General features: G+C 45.0%; 2 protein-coding genes and 1 long non-coding RNA gene across 11 annotated transcripts in view; 1 reads left to right on the top strand and 2 right to left on the bottom strand.

The window, feature by feature from the left end:
* Window positions 1-612: 612 nt before the first annotated feature.
* On the bottom strand, window positions 613-4,923 carry hoxa2 (homeobox A2). Its single transcript, XM_003224916.4, has 2 exons — window positions 2,740-4,923; window positions 613-1,813 (listed from the first exon to the last, which is right to left on the bottom strand). Exons 1-2 carry the CDS (start codon window positions 3,137-3,139, stop codon window positions 1,056-1,058), a joined length of 1,158 nt encoding a protein of 385 aa, XP_003224964.1. The 5' UTR covers window positions 3,140-4,923; the 3' UTR covers window positions 613-1,055.
* Window positions 4,924-5,031: 108 nt separating this feature from the next.
* On the top strand, window positions 5,032-8,629 carry LOC134292553 (uncharacterized). The gene is made up of 2 exons (XR_009999798.1): window positions 5,032-6,777; window positions 7,501-8,629. It is a non-coding gene; the product is annotated as an uncharacterized LOC134292553 (long non-coding RNA).
* hoxa3 (homeobox A3) overlaps window positions 8,403-16,398 on the bottom strand; it is a 63,290-nt gene continuing 55,294 nt past the window's right edge. For all 9 annotated transcript variants that reach the window (XM_008117050.3, XM_016996018.2, XM_016996019.2 and 6 more), the window contains 2 exons: window positions 13,074-13,717; window positions 8,403-10,127 (listed from right to left, as the gene is read on the bottom strand). In XM_008117050.3, coding sequence (XP_008115257.2) covers window positions 9,364-10,127; window positions 13,074-13,599 — 1,290 coding nt within the window. In that variant the 5' untranslated portion in view covers window positions 13,600-13,717 and the 3' untranslated portion in view covers window positions 8,403-9,363. The remainder of the gene's footprint in view (window positions 10,128-13,073; window positions 13,718-16,398) is intronic.

Here is a 16,398-nt window from a genome sequence, read left to right as displayed (position 1 = left end):
TGGTGGTCCACATGAACTAAAATATGGGTAACTATTACAGATAATAACACAGCCTAACCAAAATATTTTTTTTCTTAGTGTCTTCATTTTTAGGCCTGTTCCTGGGGTTATTTGGGGTGCTGATTCAGAAAATTGCATTGGATAGACCACATCAGCTCCTAAATTTTATTTTCTGTGGGCCGAGCAGATGGCTACTACTGGATGGCATATGTTCTGTATCAGAAACTAGAGCTGATGTAGTCTATCCAATGCAAATTTTTGAATCAGTATCCCAAATAACCAAACCGAATCTAAAGTTGACCAAAAACCGATTCCTAACCCTTTTGGTAATAATGTTGGAGAGTGGTCCCTGGTTAAAAAAAAAAAAGTTGGGAACCACTGGTTCAGAGGTATTTTAATCCCCCTATTATTATTATTTTCTTTGAAAACTTTGGAAATAAATGATTTTAAGATGACTGTCCCTCCAATAAAAATATTTCTAATGAAAAAGGACAGAGGACTGTGACCAAATGGCTTGGTTTTATTTCAGGCTAAGGGGAGGGAGGGAGGAATTCCTGCCTGTGTTATGCATGGAGGGAATGGGGGGCAGAGAGAAAGCGAAAAGAAAGGTGCTTGTAGCAAACAAGAAATTTATTCTACCAAAAATACTTATGACAACGCATCCTAAGGCAATACAAAAATAAAAAAGAAAGTGACGATACAATTCGATATGATCACTTTCTCACAGGCCTCATATATTGCTTTCAGAGCTCCCAGGATGTGGTTAGGTCAAACCGAACACAACTAAGGATGGCATAGGAGGGGGAAAAATAAATGGCAACACACCAAGATAGGGAGAATAAGCAAGAAAAGACCGACCAGGAAAGGAAAGAGCTCAAATCATGATCTGTGGATGGGGAGAGGGGGGCAGTGTTTGTGTTTTGGGGTGGATAGAGATCCATGGAGACTGAAGGAAGGAGAGAAAGGCAAAAAGAGAGAGGTGGGGGAGAAGTTGGAGAAGGCAGAGACCCGAAAGCATAACCCTAGTTGGCGCATATGAAGGTCTGTGATTGTTTTCAATAATTCAGATGCTGCAAGTCAATGGTGGTGAGTGTGTCGGTAAAAAAGTCAAAGCTGTCGGCGGAGAGATCGACGGGGCTGTCGAGGGAGCCGGGCAAGCTGGGGGAGACGGCATCGGAGAGCTGGAGGCAGGAGTCTGCGGAGAAAACGCTGAAGTCCTGCAAGGAAGGCACCTCCAGGGCCTCCGGGCTGTCATTGTTGAGGCCGGCGGCACAGTTCTGGGCCATTGTTGACAGGCAGTTGGGAACAGTGGGCGACTGGTGCTGGAAATGTTTCGGATTTTTCTCATTGCTGGCCAAAGGCGAGACGGGGAAGCGGGGGGACTCCCCGTTGTGGTGGGGCTGGGGCGCCTGCGGGAAAGGGAAGCCGTCCCTCTCCAAAAGGGGCCCGGGGAGGCTGTGGAGGGCTTGCTCGAAGAGGGACTTCTCTTCCTCCTCCTCGTCCTCGTCCTCCTCCTCGTCCTCGTCCTCCTCCTCGGCTTTCTCGGGGTCCTCCAAGCCTTTGAATTTCCCCTCGCTGTTCTGGTTCTCCTTGCACTGGGTCTGCCTCTTGTGCTTCATCCGCCGGTTCTGAAACCAGACTTTGACTTGCCTCTCCGTCAGGTCCAGCAGAGCCGCGATCTCCACCCGCCGGGGTCTGCAGAGGTACTTGTTGAAATGGAACTCCTTCTCCAGCTCCAAAAGCTGCGTGTTGGTGTAAGCCGTCCTCAGCCTCCTCGAGGCCCCGCTCCCATTTTCGGAGATCTCCAGAGATTCTGTTGGAAGAGAAAGAGCGAGAAGAATGGGATCATAGAGGTCACCAAAGAGAGAGGAGAAAGAGGAGAATGCCTCTATGCAATCTTGGATTTTGAACATCCAAAAAGCCTGGGTGAGAAAGCAGTGGTGATTGATCTCCCTGGTGGGAAAATCCCTCTCTTTCCTTTTCTGTGAAAATATATATTATAATAACACGTTAACACCCCACAACGGCAACAAAATGGCCGCCCCTTGAATGCAGTAAATCCATTGTGTGGTACACTCCTGGTCCTCCTTCCTCCTCGAGCTCAAACCCACCCCCACACTCTCTTTTTCCCCCACTTCTTCTCCCCTGTGAGCTCCAGGCACTGATTCGCTTCCATCTCCCCCCAGAACTCTGCCCATCGCGGCCGCAAAAACTTTTGATATTAGCCATACCGCAATTTATAATTAATGCATCAGCTGCTTAGCTGAGCAAGAGCAATCTATCACTCTTCATTACTGTCAAAGAGCCCCCAACTCTAGGACAGCCAGACAAGAGGAGGTCACCTCCAACTCAAATAAATCATCCCACGCTAAACAAGTTAGGAAAGGGGGGGGGGGGGAGGGAGAAAGAGAAGGAAAGAAGGAAGGAAACTTTGCTTAAAGGTGGTAGTGAGGAAGGGGGGGGTGGTCCAAGAATGGTGGTGGTTTGGTTTTTGAAGAATGGTGGTGGCTTGGCTTCTGAAGAATCCGCCTGTGGATCCCACCAGCGTTCTTCTTCCTCACACTTGAGTTCCTCCAACAAATATCAAGCCAGGAAAGCGAGGAAGGACCCAAATGTGATGGATGTAGGAGAAGGAGGGAATGAGCTCTCTCTAGTATCCATGTATCTATCAGCTATCTCTCCTCCATCCTCCCTCCCGCTCCCCAAGGCTGAAGGGCGCAGCCAAGTCTTTCAACTGACCTTTGTGGCTGAGGCAAGCTGGTCCCGGGGTGGAGGCCGAGGCGGCGGGCGGCAGGGCGCCTTTCTTGGAGGCTTTTTTCTCCTTCATCCAGGGGTACTCCGCGGGCTGGAGGGCTCCGGCTGGCAGGGGGCTGCCTCCGTGGCCATTGGGGCTGAGCTTGGGCCGGCCGCCGGCGCCTTGGTTGCCTCCTCCGTGGTGGCGAGCAGGGTGGCTGCCTGGGTTGAGGCTGGGGATGGTCTGCTCGAAAGGAGGAGGAATCAGTGTCGAGTGTGAAAGCGTCGAGTTCTTGATTGATGAACTTTGAAATGTATCACCGACAGGGGGAAAAGATGTCAGGCACTCAGCGAGCGATGGCTGACTATTGATAAAACCAATCTCTCGCTCAAATTCGAAATTCATGGCCTTCAACTCGCAGCCCCCTTGGAGAAAAAGTTCCCTCTTATTTAGCGCTTCGGGGAGGGGGGGAGGGGAGGGGGGGAGCAAGGCCCAGGGAAAAAAGGGGGGGAGGGTGAAAAGCGAGAGGGAGAGAGGGAGAGAGGAAGAGAGAGGGAGGAAGAGAGAGAGAGAGGAAGAAAAGGAAGGGGGAAAAATATCATAGGAGATCGCTGGTGGGGTGTTTTTTTTCTAATTCACTGATTACAGCCGTATGGGGACCGTGCTACTATTAAACTATTGAATTCATGGAGACAAGGTTGAAATTGGACCGAATTGGCTGTCACATGATTGCTTCTGCCCAATGACAATTTGGGCTTTAATCAAAAGAAGCCACTGTCTGTTTGATTGATCCAAAAAAGTCGGGAAGGAACGCCTCATTGGGGGCCAGAAAGGCAGTATTTACACTTTTTTCAAAAGGGGGGGATGGCTATCTCTGAACGCCCACCCGCCCTGGCTCGGTCCCCTTTCGCCTCCTAATCTGTACTGATATGAGAGGGGATTGAGAGAGGGGGGAGATGTTTGTGTGTGTTGTAGTTTTGTGCCTGCCTGCTTCTTGGCTGAGGCTGGGGAGCTGCTGCCGGCGGCTCTGGCTCGCTTCCTCCCTCCGGCTGGTCCTGAGGGCTTCCTCCTGCCCCGGGTTGGCTTCCTTCTCCCGGATTTATCTTCCCCGAGGGTCAGGAGCTGCTCCTCCGCACCTCACAAATCACAGCCGAGCCGGGAGCCCTTCACAAAGTCAACCGCCAAAGTTTTGACACCCACCTCAAGAAGTTTGGAGGTGGAGGGGAGAGAAACAGACAGACAGGCACACTAATAACATCTCATGCGATTTTTTTTAAAAAAAATATTTTTTGGAAAAAATTTAAATGTTTCTTTTTCCCCTCCCTGCACCCCTGTGTGCTCCCCAGCCTGTAAAATAAAAATAAAACCAAAACATTTTTCCAGAATGTAAACCGTCCCAACAAAGCAGGGCTCCCTTCTTTCCTTCTCCTCTGGAACCCCTTCGAAGCAACTTCCAGCGATTCTTTCCAACAACAACCCTCTCTCTCTCTCCCTCCTCCCTCCGATCCCCGCCTTTCGGTGGAGGGTACAGTAGGGGAGGACAATTGGCCCTGGGTCCCTCCATTGTGAGGAAGGAATTCCTCCAGCCGAAGCCAAGAGGAGAAAGAGAGAGGCGGCTGCCTGCGAAGGGCTCCTGCCATTAAGTTGCAGCGCACCCTTCCAACTGGGAAAGGGAATGTTGGGGCTTGGGTGGATCCTTTGGCCAAACTTATTATTTAAGGTCTGTTTGCCTTCCTGGTCAGTTTCAGGGCTCCTTCCAACCCCGTTGTCCCACCTGGAGGAGCCAGGAGGGTTAATATTTCAGTCCTACCCAACACACACGCATCTATGTTTACAGCCTCAGCTTTAAGGGAAAATAAAGGGAAATAATCCCTTCAGGTTATTAATTGCAGCATTCACACTTGCCTCCAACAGACAACAGTTCTTTCTCCCACCCTGGACCTTCCACAGATATATAAACCTTCCTTGCTTAGTTTCCTATATACCTCACAACCTCTGAGGATGCCTGCCATAGATGTGGGCGAAAACGTCAGGAGAGAATGCTTCTGGAACATGGCCAGACAGCCCGGAAATCTCACAGCAACCCAAAGGGAAATAGATGCGGGTGTGCACGCATCTATTTCCCTTTTATTTCTCCCTTAGACGCTGGGGCTGTAAACAAAGGAAGGCGACGAGAAACACAAATTCAAAGCATTCACATGCAATTTGTTGACATAACTGGATTCCTAATTTCATCCATATATATATATATATATATATATATATATATATATATATATATATATATAATTTCCCTCCATCAAAAAGTCCAATTCAATGTTCACAAAAAATAAATCCAAACCAATTAATATGAGCGAAAACCCCTCAATACTGTTTGAGATAAAGGCATTTCCTTCTCTCCTCTCTTTTTCCCCCAACAATGCCCATAGTTTGGGGGGCGACCAGGTCTGTCTCAAACGGAAAGGTAACGGGGAGGGGGAAAGATGGAGGCGGAAGAGGCTGAGGAAACCAGACAAAGATTTCTTCTCCCAAAGGCAGGGCAAGGGAGGGGGGTTCTCTTTCGGAAAGGAGGGGGGGCAGCAGAAGAAGGGCTTCTATTTTTATATTTATCTATTCTAGTGATGGCGCAGTGTGTGCATCCGCTATGGAGAGTCTTTTCAAAAATCTCAGAGGCTGAGTCACTAGAAAAGCTAGCCAGCCGTTAAAATAATAAACTGGCCATTACATCTTCAGATTGAGCGAATCTGACCACACACACAAAAAAAAACCAAAATCTCCTCCTATATATATATATATATATATATATAATCCGAGGTACACAACTCCTCCACAGTATGGATGGATCAAGGGTTAGTGGAGGGTGGGTGGTGGGTGGCGTACCATAAAAATGCTGATGGGGATGGTTATTTAATCCAACTCGGAGAGGAAAGAAGGAGGGCAGGGGGGAAAGAAGAAGAAAAAGAAGCAGGAGAAAAAGAAGGGAGTGGATGCCTTACAAATATACATGCTGTTGGAGATGGAGAGGGGTTTTAATTTTCTTGCTTTTACTTCAAACAAAGCTCGCCCGAAGCCTGCGCCCGATCAATCTTCCCGGCCAAACGCTTTGACAGCCTCTGGCCCTTAAGAACACATTTAAAGCTTCTTCCTCTTCCCAGTATCAAATGTGGCGGAGAGAGAGAGAAAAAAAGGGGTTGGTTGGGAAGAAAGAGAGAGAGAAAGAAACGCAAGTAAACATGGAAAGAGGATGGGAGTGCCTTTCTTTCAAAAAATGATTTGATTTCATTATTATTATTATATTGCTCTCATGGTGAGCATTTTTAGTTCCTTAGCATTCCTAAAGGTCTTCCCTTCTTGTTTTGCTCTAAAATATTGGGGGTGATAGTAAAAGGGGAGGGGGCAACGAAGGAGGAGGTTGAGGATCTGCTTTGTGAGTGAAATCGGCGTAGGAGGGTTATTGAGGACCTTTTCTTGGTGGACAGGCTAATAGAAAACCCACCTGGAACAAAGGAGGCCTCCACATTCTGGAGACAAATGCCTGCCTTTCCCACCTTCCCACTCATTCCAATTCTGTCCTTTTCCAAAAAAAAAAATCACCCCATTTCTCTCCTTCTCTAAATGAGATCTAAACTATGATATCGTAGGGGTGAGGAGGAGGGATTCAGATAGAAAAAAAAATACATATAAATGGCAATATGAGGGGAAAGGCTCAATGTCTATATGCCTTGGAAATCAGACGGGAACTCCAGCTTTCTTTGCCTTGCGAATTAAAGTTGGGGGTTTTTATTATTATACCCAAAACCAGACCGTTATCCGCCACAGACGGATAAGGAGGCATCTTTCTACAAATTAGTTCTCAATGGGAAAAGATCCGCTACTTTATCCATTTTTTGCGCTGAGGCTTAAAAAAATAATTCCTCACATTATAAGCTTCTTTTTTTCCTTCCCCTCGATATGACGAGGTTTCCAAAAGCTTTGTCCGCTTCCTCTTCACGTTGGAGAGCACAGCTGTAAGTATAAAAGGAACGACTTAAAGCTGGAATAAGGTATGTATCGATTGTAAAATTATGATGCGGAATAATGCATTTTTACATATTTTTTTTTGGCAGTGGCTGGCTGTAGGGAGCTCGTCAAAGGCTCCAAGGAAGGGGGGCAAAGGGGGATTATTAGAATATAAAATCGGAAATATTTGTAAATGTAGTATTTCTAACAGGGAAACGAACATGGCAAAAAAACCCAATGGGAACAAAAATATGTGGAATATTCTGCTTTGTGGACACATCAAGATAGAATTGTGTACATCCGTACATCTTATAATTGCAAATCCAATGGAGAGAAACCCTGTAGCCTTCATTTTGAGACTGTAAACGCCTCCTCTGAAGGCAAAACGAACCTCTTTTCTGCTTACTTTTGTAAAAAGATGCAAGAATTTTGTTTTTCTGGAGAAGCTCAGTCCATGTCTGGGGATGTGAGCATATTTTCCTAGGGAGAGATCAGAACCTAATAAGAAAGAAGCTATTTAAAAGAAGATAAATAGGGCGGAAATGGTTCTCCCATTTCCCTACCCCCACCAGCATCCAGAAAGAAAGGGGACGAGAGGGGGAAGGACGTTAGAGTCACAAGACGTTCAAAATAATAAAAATCGTAATAAAATACGCCTAAGTTTCAGAAGCTGAAGATGAGAGGAAGAAGAAGAAAATAAACCTCCCTTGGTGGAGAAGACTCCAAAGGACTCCAAAGGAATAAACTCTCCTTCTCTTTCTTTTCAGCTGCTGCTGGGATGACCGTCTGGCACTCAGGCCTGATTTATGATTGCCGCGTCTGGTTCCTTCATTATTGAGATGATGAATTGTATTTTGCCTGTAAACAAATGTGTTTTGAATTCGTGCCATATCAAATACGAGGGTAGCTAGCTAGCTACACGCGCGCCTCCTCATCTTTGCCTGACTTCTTGCTATTGCCTCGTGGTTTCTCTCTCCTTCTCCCTGCTCTTTTTCTTTCCTTCCTAGCCCTGCTCAAGCCCTTTCCCCATCACTCAACGTGAACAGGGGCTGAATTGTCCATTTGGTTCCCGGGAGGAAAAGGGTGGGAGGCAAGCCGTGCTCGATCTTTGCCCCCCTCCCCTGGCAGCAGAGCCTTCGCCATAGGAACGGCTGGCCTCTTCCAGGGGAAAGAACCCAACATGGCGAAGGGAGGAAGAAAGGACAGAGGGGTGGGATGCGGGGAAAGAACAGCCTGCAAGCGAGACCCAGGCTCAGCCTGAGGCCTCCAGAGGAGAGGGGAGCAGCCACAGCACCTGAGCTTTGGCACAGAATGGAGCTACAGACCAGAAGAAACACAATTACCTTCCCAATCCGATTCCAGTTTAACAAATACCACCGAGGAGGAGAAGCAACGCCAAAGACACCGACTTCCTATAGGATTAAATCAAAACCTTTGGACATCTGGATTCCTGACTATTTTTTCCCATCATCATGGATATTTTCCAATATTTCCCAACCTCCCGCTTTTAATTTGAGATGGAATCTGCTTCAGCTTTGTTGCTATGAGAAACCAACAGAGAAGAATCTGAAGGTTGGACATTGGAGATTTATTGTAGGATCAGGAGCATTTTCTTCATCGGATTTTTAAAAAATTATTATTTCTAAAATGATCGTGCTTTAAATCTCGATTATTCAGAATAAAAACTTTATTTGTAATTTTTTGTCAGAATGTGAGCAGCAAGGAATGTATAACTTCCAAAACAAATCGAGTCTCTTTGTCTTGTCCTCATTCAGGTTTCCGCCTTGTTGTGTGTCTGTCCTGTTTGATTCCATGTTTACAAGACGTCCATTTCTACAGTTTGTTTTCCGGATTTTATTGCATTTTTCCTTTTTTTAAATAAAAGAGTTCTCGTTCCCTTTTTTTCCAAATGATATTCCCTACGGTATGCCATTTCACATACAGCCAGGTAAATATCTCCTGAATTTTCAGGGTACAGAAGGGGTATTTATTTAATATCTTTATATATATATATATGTATATAAATATGAACAGGTGGGGATAAATAAAAAAAATTAAACATTTAGATTATTCAAAGTTTGCAAAAAAATATAAATAAATCTGAAAGGTCACCAGCATACACACGTTGACGTTGAGAGACGTACACGTTTTTCATAATTTCATTCAGGGAAGCCCTCGGCAAGCAAGCGCCTTATTTTGATTTCTTTCTCGCTATTTAAAAGAAGTGCAATTAAAATAATACAAAAAAAGCTTCCGAACGAACAAATTCACATTTAAGAACCGCCTGTATAGAAAATTTGTTCATAATACCCTGTTTTGAGAAAAAGAGTCGACATTAAGAATGTAGAAAGCCTTGGCGTTACTCTCAAAGCGAGAACACAAGGCAAAGACTTCGAGGAGATAAATATCCACTATGGAAACTAGAGGGCAATTCAAGCAACCGATATTGCTACGTCACATAAACTAGAAAATGCTTTCTTTTTTTGTAAAACCAAAAGAAAAAAATAGTAGACCAGAAGGACAGGGAAATGGGACTCAAAAAGTTTCCTTTTTTTCCTTTTCTTTTCTTTAAAAAAAGGCTGGGGTTATTTTTAATTTTTTTAGGATTCACTAAGCAACTGATGATATAATTACAGATGGGTCAATTTGGGGGCTTCCTGAATTCTTCCCTGAGAAGCATGGTGAGAAGTAAGGTCTGTGTAGGTTGGGTGTGGGTCACAAGGTCCATGGTGGTGATTGTTGCCCATTGGCCCACTGTAGTCCATGTTGGCAGCGGAAGGGTGAGGGAGGTGAGTCAGACCAAAGATGGAGGGCCCAGAATTCGTCATGGTGTCCACATAATTGCTCCCAACGTAGACGGGGCTTCCCTGTATATGTGGATTGCCATAACCATTGCCTTGGAGAGAATGAGGGTCATATTCAGGAGTCACTGCGGCAGTTCCCGTGTATCTCTTTTGAGGAGGTGGGCAGTTATTGAGAGGAGCCGGATATGACGTGGGGATGCCATAGGCGTTCTGGTGAGGCTTGTTGAAGGATGGAGGGGACTGGGGCTCGTAGGGCACGCTGTTGACCAAGGAGTGCATAGAGTTCAGGTAGCCTCCCGCAGCTGAGGGGACAGGACTTCTGCTGGGGGACTGTCCTCCTGAAGAGGTCATCATGCCTTTCCCTTTCTGATCCTTTTTGTATTTCATCCTGCGGTTTTGGAACCATATTTTGATCTGTCTTTCAGTAAGATTGAGCAGGTTAGCCATCTCTACCCTTCTTGGCCTGCAAAGGTATCTGTTGAAGTGGAACTCCTTCTCCAGTTCTACCAGCTGGGCACTGGTGTAAGCTGTGCGGGCTCTTTTAGAGGAGGGCTGCCCAGGGGGGCTTTTGTCACCAGCACAACTCTCACCTAGGCAAGCATACAAAAGAACAACAGTGAATATGAGGCCATCTGACAACACAATAGCCAGAAACAGTACCACAAACAAGCTTCTAAAATTGCTTCCTTCGAGCTAGCAACCTCCAGATATTGTGAAGCCTAGCTTCCATCAAACTTATCCATTATGAGAAGTGGTCAGGAGTGACGGAAAATTACTTCCTAGACATCCATTCTGGAAGGGATTCCAATTCTACAGTAAGTACATCAGACCTTTCTAACCCTCAGTATCCACTGTGATTGCAAGCAGTTGCAATTCATCCAACAAATAAAAGTAAATTAAAATTATCCCTGAAGAACAATGGTTCTCAACCTGTAGGTCTACAGATGTTTTGACCTTCAACTCCCAGAAATCCTAACAGCTGGTAAAATGGCTGGGATTTCTGAGAGTTATAGGCCAAAACACCTGGGGAACCACAGATTGAGAACCATTGCTGTAGAACCTTTGAAAACCACCGGAAATGCAGCTAACCAAAGCCAACAAAAGGTGCTTAAACAAGGGAGATAAACATAATGGTAGATGAAGGCAGAGGTACAGAACCAACAAACCCCCAAACCAACAAACCAAAGTTGCTTGTTACTTGAATTGGATTATTGCCAAGTAATTGAAAGAAAATCTGATAGGAGTTGTGGGCTGAATGTTGCTTCATTGTGAGCTTAAGGGCAAGGAAAAGTTGATTCCTTTAGAATGAACTGCAAAAGTCTCATTATTTTTGATGGGGCTGGGATGATAGCACTGAGATTCAAAGTAGTCCCAAGGACTTCAAAATATATGTTTCATTAAACATAACAGCTATTAAGTATACACAACACAATGAAAATCAGTACACAACAACCAACACCATGCATCCACACTCCCTCCACTTCTTTCTCCAAATAGGTACCATCTTCCCTGCTAACACAAATAGGTGAAGACTTACTTGGCTTAAAGCCATTTGGGGGCCATTGATGAAGGGATAAAACAGGCACACATGACCAACTCTCTTCTTGGATAAGGCAATGGCCTGTCTCAATTGATGCTTTTGAGTACAAACAGCCAGTTATTCAAATTATTGTAATTGCCTCCACAATATAGGCTTGGATAATTACCAGATATTACTCTGACCTTTTTCTATAGTTTATAGGTCTTAAACATTGCTGCAGGGACACAAAGGTCAGTAATATATAGGCAAAGGCCCTCAAAATTATTTGTACATTCTTTTGAGATCTTGCAATTTGCTTCCAGGCTTAACATCAAGCTATGCACTCAAATTCTGTTCAGTTCTTTGGGGCTTAACTTCCAACCAGATAAGATTGAAGTACTAAGCATATTTACCATTATACTAAGAAAGGTGTCCTTGCAGATAGACCTGTTTCTGATTAGGTTGCAATCTTATTTGAACAAATGTATGGAACAGTGCAATCGCTCTAAACACATATAATATACATATAGATAAGCATACAGGCCAAATTCATTTGACCTAATTGGAACAGATCCATCAAAATTCTCAATGGGAGTTTATGTAAATGTTGGCTTGCCAAGTTCCCATTGATTCCGTGGGTCTACTCTAGCTGGCAATAACAATTGGATGTAGGCCACAATTTTAGGTGTATAACAAAGCCTGTCAGTGTTGGTTTTCTACTGTAACAGTTTTATAAAATGCATTGAAGAAAACATTTGCAAAAATTTTAGAATCCATTTTCAGAGCACAAGATAAATTGAGGAAGCAAGTGGTACATTAGATGCCAAATGCCTGGGGAGACTGAAGCTAATACTTTTCTCATCGATTTGGGTTTACTTATATAATAGCGCTGTTGATAAACACTATAATCCACCCATAATGTATTTATAGACCTGCCTGCACAGTGCTAAAAGAAACCTAAGCTTTGTTTACCATAGCACTCTTGTAAGGCTGCCAGTCTTGTGCAGCTCAAATCAAAAGAGGTTATGAATATCAAACAAAGCATTGATCCTGACTGCAGGTGATGATGAGCTATTTTATTCTCGTTACACTTTCAGCAGAGATAGGTCACTGTCTTATGACTAGGATAGTGGTAAGGGGGAAGGGAAGATCACAGGCCTGGGCAGAGGTTGAAACCAAGGCCTGGGGGCCTTGTAACTGGGCCTGGTTTAACAGCAATGGTACAGGGTGGGAGAGCCTGTAGGTTGTAGGTAGGGTGAAACAAGCATCTCTTGAGTGTTGTCAAAGGCTTTCATGACCGGGATCACAGGGTTGTTGTATGTTTTCCGAGCTGTATGGCGATGTTCCAGAAGTATTCTCTCCTGATGTTTCACCCACATCTACGGCAGGCATCCTCAGAGGTTGTGAGTTATGGAGAAACTAAGCAAGGAAGGTTTATATATATCTGTGGAAAGTCCAGGGTGAGAGAAGAACTCTTTGTCAGTTGAAGGCCAGTGTGAATGTTTTAGTTAACTGACAAAGAGTTCTTCTCTCACCCTGGACTTTCCACAGATATATATAAACCTTCCTTGCTTAGTTTCTCCATACCTCACAACCTGTGAGGATGCCTGCCATAGATGTGGTCCAAACGTCAGGAGAGAATACTTCTGGAACATGGCCATACAACCCCAAGCATCTCTGAGTCTTCAAAGGAAGAGTCTGGAAGCTGGGAAATTTCACATTCTTTGATAGGAGCTCAAAAGAGGCCACCTCAAGCAAACTGGGGCTTGTCTCATCACTCCACTCCATGGAGGAGGGTGTGTAAGGGTGTGATCATCATATGTGTGAGAAGGTAACCCTTGGGATCTCAAGAGATGGTGCCTGGATTCAATTGAGAACTGAACTAGATGGAGTGGAATGTGGCACCTCTTTCTCCAGACAGAGCTAGGAGTTTCCAGAAGTTCCCAATAATGATCAAGGTTGGCGAAAGAAGGTAAGTACAGTGCCTGTTTCCCTTCTCTCCACACATGTTCCATACCTGAACTGGACCCGCTGTGTTTCTGCTTGGTGTTTTGCCGAGACTCTTTCATCCAGGGGAATATCTGCTTGGACATGGTGGGCGAGTTCAAGATGGCGCTCTTGGTGGCGTTGGCCGGGGCGGAGGTGGCGTTGGGGGCGTTGGGAGGAGGCGACACCGAGGAGGACGGTGGAGGGGGCGCTGGTTGCTGGGGGCCCGGTTGGCTTGGAGGTGGGGGCTGCTGCGGTTGCTCTGGTAGGACCTGGGGCGCTAGGGTTTGGCTGGTGAGGGTCCTCATGCAACTCTCATTGAGGTCAGTGGCCTTGTGGTGGGGCAGGGAGCCCCCGACGCCGCCGCCTCCTCCGCCGCTGCCGCCTGGGGACTGCAAAGAGCAGGCCGGTCGATGGTATTCCGTTTCCACCAGCGAGGAAGAAGGAGGCAGCGGAGGATATTGCTGCTGACTCGCATTGTAAGCGAAACCATTTGTTCCTTGGTAGGGATAGCCGCCATAGATCGCAGAACTGTCGTAATAGGTCGCTTTTTGCATTTCTGTTGTTTCCCAATATTTATTTCACAAACTGACAGGGTCTTGACACCCTTAAAGAATAACATTGGCACCCCTCTGTCACGTGACGTTCCTTCGCCAATGGCCCCTCCTGGTAGACCTAGGGTGCGGGGAAAGCAGGGGAGAGTGAAGAAATGGTACAAATCCATCTTACTTCCAATAGCTAAGTGACATGAAAGCCATAACAGAAAAAGTGGTCAGCAATATTTAGCAGCATGACTTGGCCTGGAGGCGGAGAAGAGAATTTCGATTGGGGAGCCAAGGGGAAATCTGCTCGGAATTACTGGCAGCCAGAACCGTGGAGATTTCTGCTGGAGGAGAATGTGGGTTTCTGCGATTTAGACAGAGATTTAGGAGTGGGGAAAGGCTCTCATAGTTTCGAACAAAGGGGACCTCTGTGGATTAGTTACACGGAGGGCCACGAGATAAGAGCATTCAAACAATCCTTGTGTATATATGTTGTCGAAGGCTTTCATGGTCGAAATCACTGGGTTGCTGTGAGTTTTCCAGGCTGCATGGCCATGTTCCAGAAGCATTTTCTCCTGACGTTTCAACCACACTTATGGCAGGAATCCTCAGAGATTGTTGAGGTCTGTTGGAGACTAGGCAGGTGAGGTTTATATATCTGTGGAAGGTCCAGGGTGGGAGAAAGAACTCTTGTCTGTTGGAGGCAAGTGTGAATGTTGCAATTAAACACCTTTATTTGCATTGAAAAGTCTTGCAGTTTCAATGCCTAGCTGCTTCCTGCAGGAATCCTTTGTTGGGATGTGTTAGCTGGCCCTGATTGTTTCATGTCTGGAATTCCTCTTGTTTCCAGGGTGTTGTTCTTTATTTACTGTCCTGATTTTAGAGTTTTTAAAATACTGGTAGCCAGATTTTGTTCATTTTCATTATTTCCTCCTTTCCAACAAAGCATTCCCCAGGCAGGAATCAGCCAGGCTTTGAAACTGCAAGAGTTTTCAATGCTAATCAAGGTGATTAATTGAAACATTAACTCTTACCTCCAACAGACAAGAGTTCTGTCTCCCACCCTGGACCTTCCACAGATATATAAACCTCACTTGCTTAGTCTTCAACAGACCTCAACAACCTCTGAGGATGACTGCCATAAATGTGGGCGAAACGCCAGGAGAGAATGCTTCTGGAACATGGCCATACAGCACGGAAAACTCACAGCAATCTTGTGTATCTATATCCATCAGCAGAAAATGACAATTTCCCCCCTGGACTCCTAAGCCTGAAAGGAATTGGTCCAACCTTCCTCTTTCACTTTAGAATACATTTTTATATTATTTTACTTTTTAAAAAATACCAGCATCATACCAAAGCTGAATATTACGACTTTTCAAGACAGTATATAAATTCAAACACCCCTATAATATTCAATGAACTACTAGATCTTTCTTAAAATGCAAGAATTCGAACTCACAAAAAGTTTTGAGAAATGCCTGGACTGGGGATAGCCGGATCCTTTGGTGTTTGTTAATAGCCTGCCAAGTTCCTGTGCATAAATTAGATTTAACTACTGTGACATTAGACCGAGACACAAATCTGGTCTCTGGGTTCAAGCAAGATCTACATGTAGCCAAACAAAACAATCTGAAGCGGATCTCCCAACTATTTCTCCTTTGGAGAAAGTTTCTTTTACACCATCCAGCCCTCGCCTGATTGTCATCTGTGGGAAGTCTTCATAACTAATCCGAAGTGCATCAAACACGAATTTTTATAAGAGGATTTTCCAAAGTTCTCCTCTTCCCACCCCTCCCCCGCTCTGCTTCATATAATATACCCAAATTCTACCTGTTCAAACATGATGGATTGGGGGAAAGATACACACACCAGGAACCTGAGGGGAAAAAGTCAGCGTTCATCTCCATGACCACGGCTTGAACTTTCCTACCAACTTAAGGATAATAGGTTCTGTCTTTGAAACTGCTATGTAATTTGATGTATGGGGGTCATTTGGCTGCAGAGAGGGGAATGGACACACAAAACCACAGAGAGCTCCAGCAATCCAGCCGAATCTTTCTCTACTGCCTCGGCAGTGTTTACCTGTCTGGCCAGAGATGAGGCTTGCATTCTCAGCCATCTTATCTGCAATCTTAAGAACTTTTTACAAGGCCCGCAAAACTACCCAAATTAAAACCTCTCTCTTTCCACACCTTCACTTCCAGAGCCCCATCTTTCCCACAATCCAGGGCCAAAACAGTTGTCTGTCAGTATTCATTGCTGGAGGGGGAACATTGCACAGTATCATTGGCACTCTCAAATTAATTGCATGTGTTTGCATTTCAATTCACATCGCTTTCTTGGAAAACAAGGCGCGTTATAGAGACACATTAATTTCATAACTTGCTTACAGATGGCAGCTGCCTTTTGATTTTTTTTTCCAAGATTTTTTTTTCATGGCAATCAAGCCTTTGGTATTTATTACAACAAAATTGGAACAGAAAGGCGATCTTATGAGACAGAGGAAGTCTAGATAAAAGGCCGCCTGGTCGACTTAGAACACATATCCTTCACTTTGTACTGGATTGTGTCCCTCACTTTTGAAATCAGTTTCCTAGCCCATCTGCCTCGATTTTTTTGTCTTCTTGGGAGAGAGGTGGGTGGGAAATTGTTAGGATTCCTCAAATAGAAAGCAGGAAGTATAAAAAGGAAAGAAGAGAGTTTTATAAGAGGGGTTGGGAAGAGTCTGGTAACACCTTCCAGACTAAAACAGCATGTTGAAATTAATAGAGAGTATTTAGCAGGTTGCAAAAAATCAATTGTTTTCAAAGG

The sequence above is a fragment of the Anolis carolinensis genome, chromosome 6, assembly GCF_035594765.1.
Source record: "Anolis carolinensis isolate JA03-04 chromosome 6, rAnoCar3.1.pri, whole genome shotgun sequence".
Lineage (NCBI taxonomy): Eukaryota > Metazoa > Chordata > Lepidosauria > Squamata > Dactyloidae > Anolis > Anolis carolinensis.
The sequence above is the reverse complement of the archived record's forward strand: the minus strand, read 5'-3'. Positions and strand labels throughout refer to the sequence as shown.

Coding starts and splice junctions, on each gene's coding strand:
- hoxa2 (XM_003224916.4), bottom strand. CDS start 3,139: ATGAATTTCGAATTTGAGCGAGAGATTGGTTTTATCAATAGTCAGCCA. Junction 1,814..2,739: donor AGCTTGCCTCAGCCACAAAG/GTCAGTTGAAAG, acceptor CTCTTCCAACAG/AATCTCTGGAGATCTCCGAA.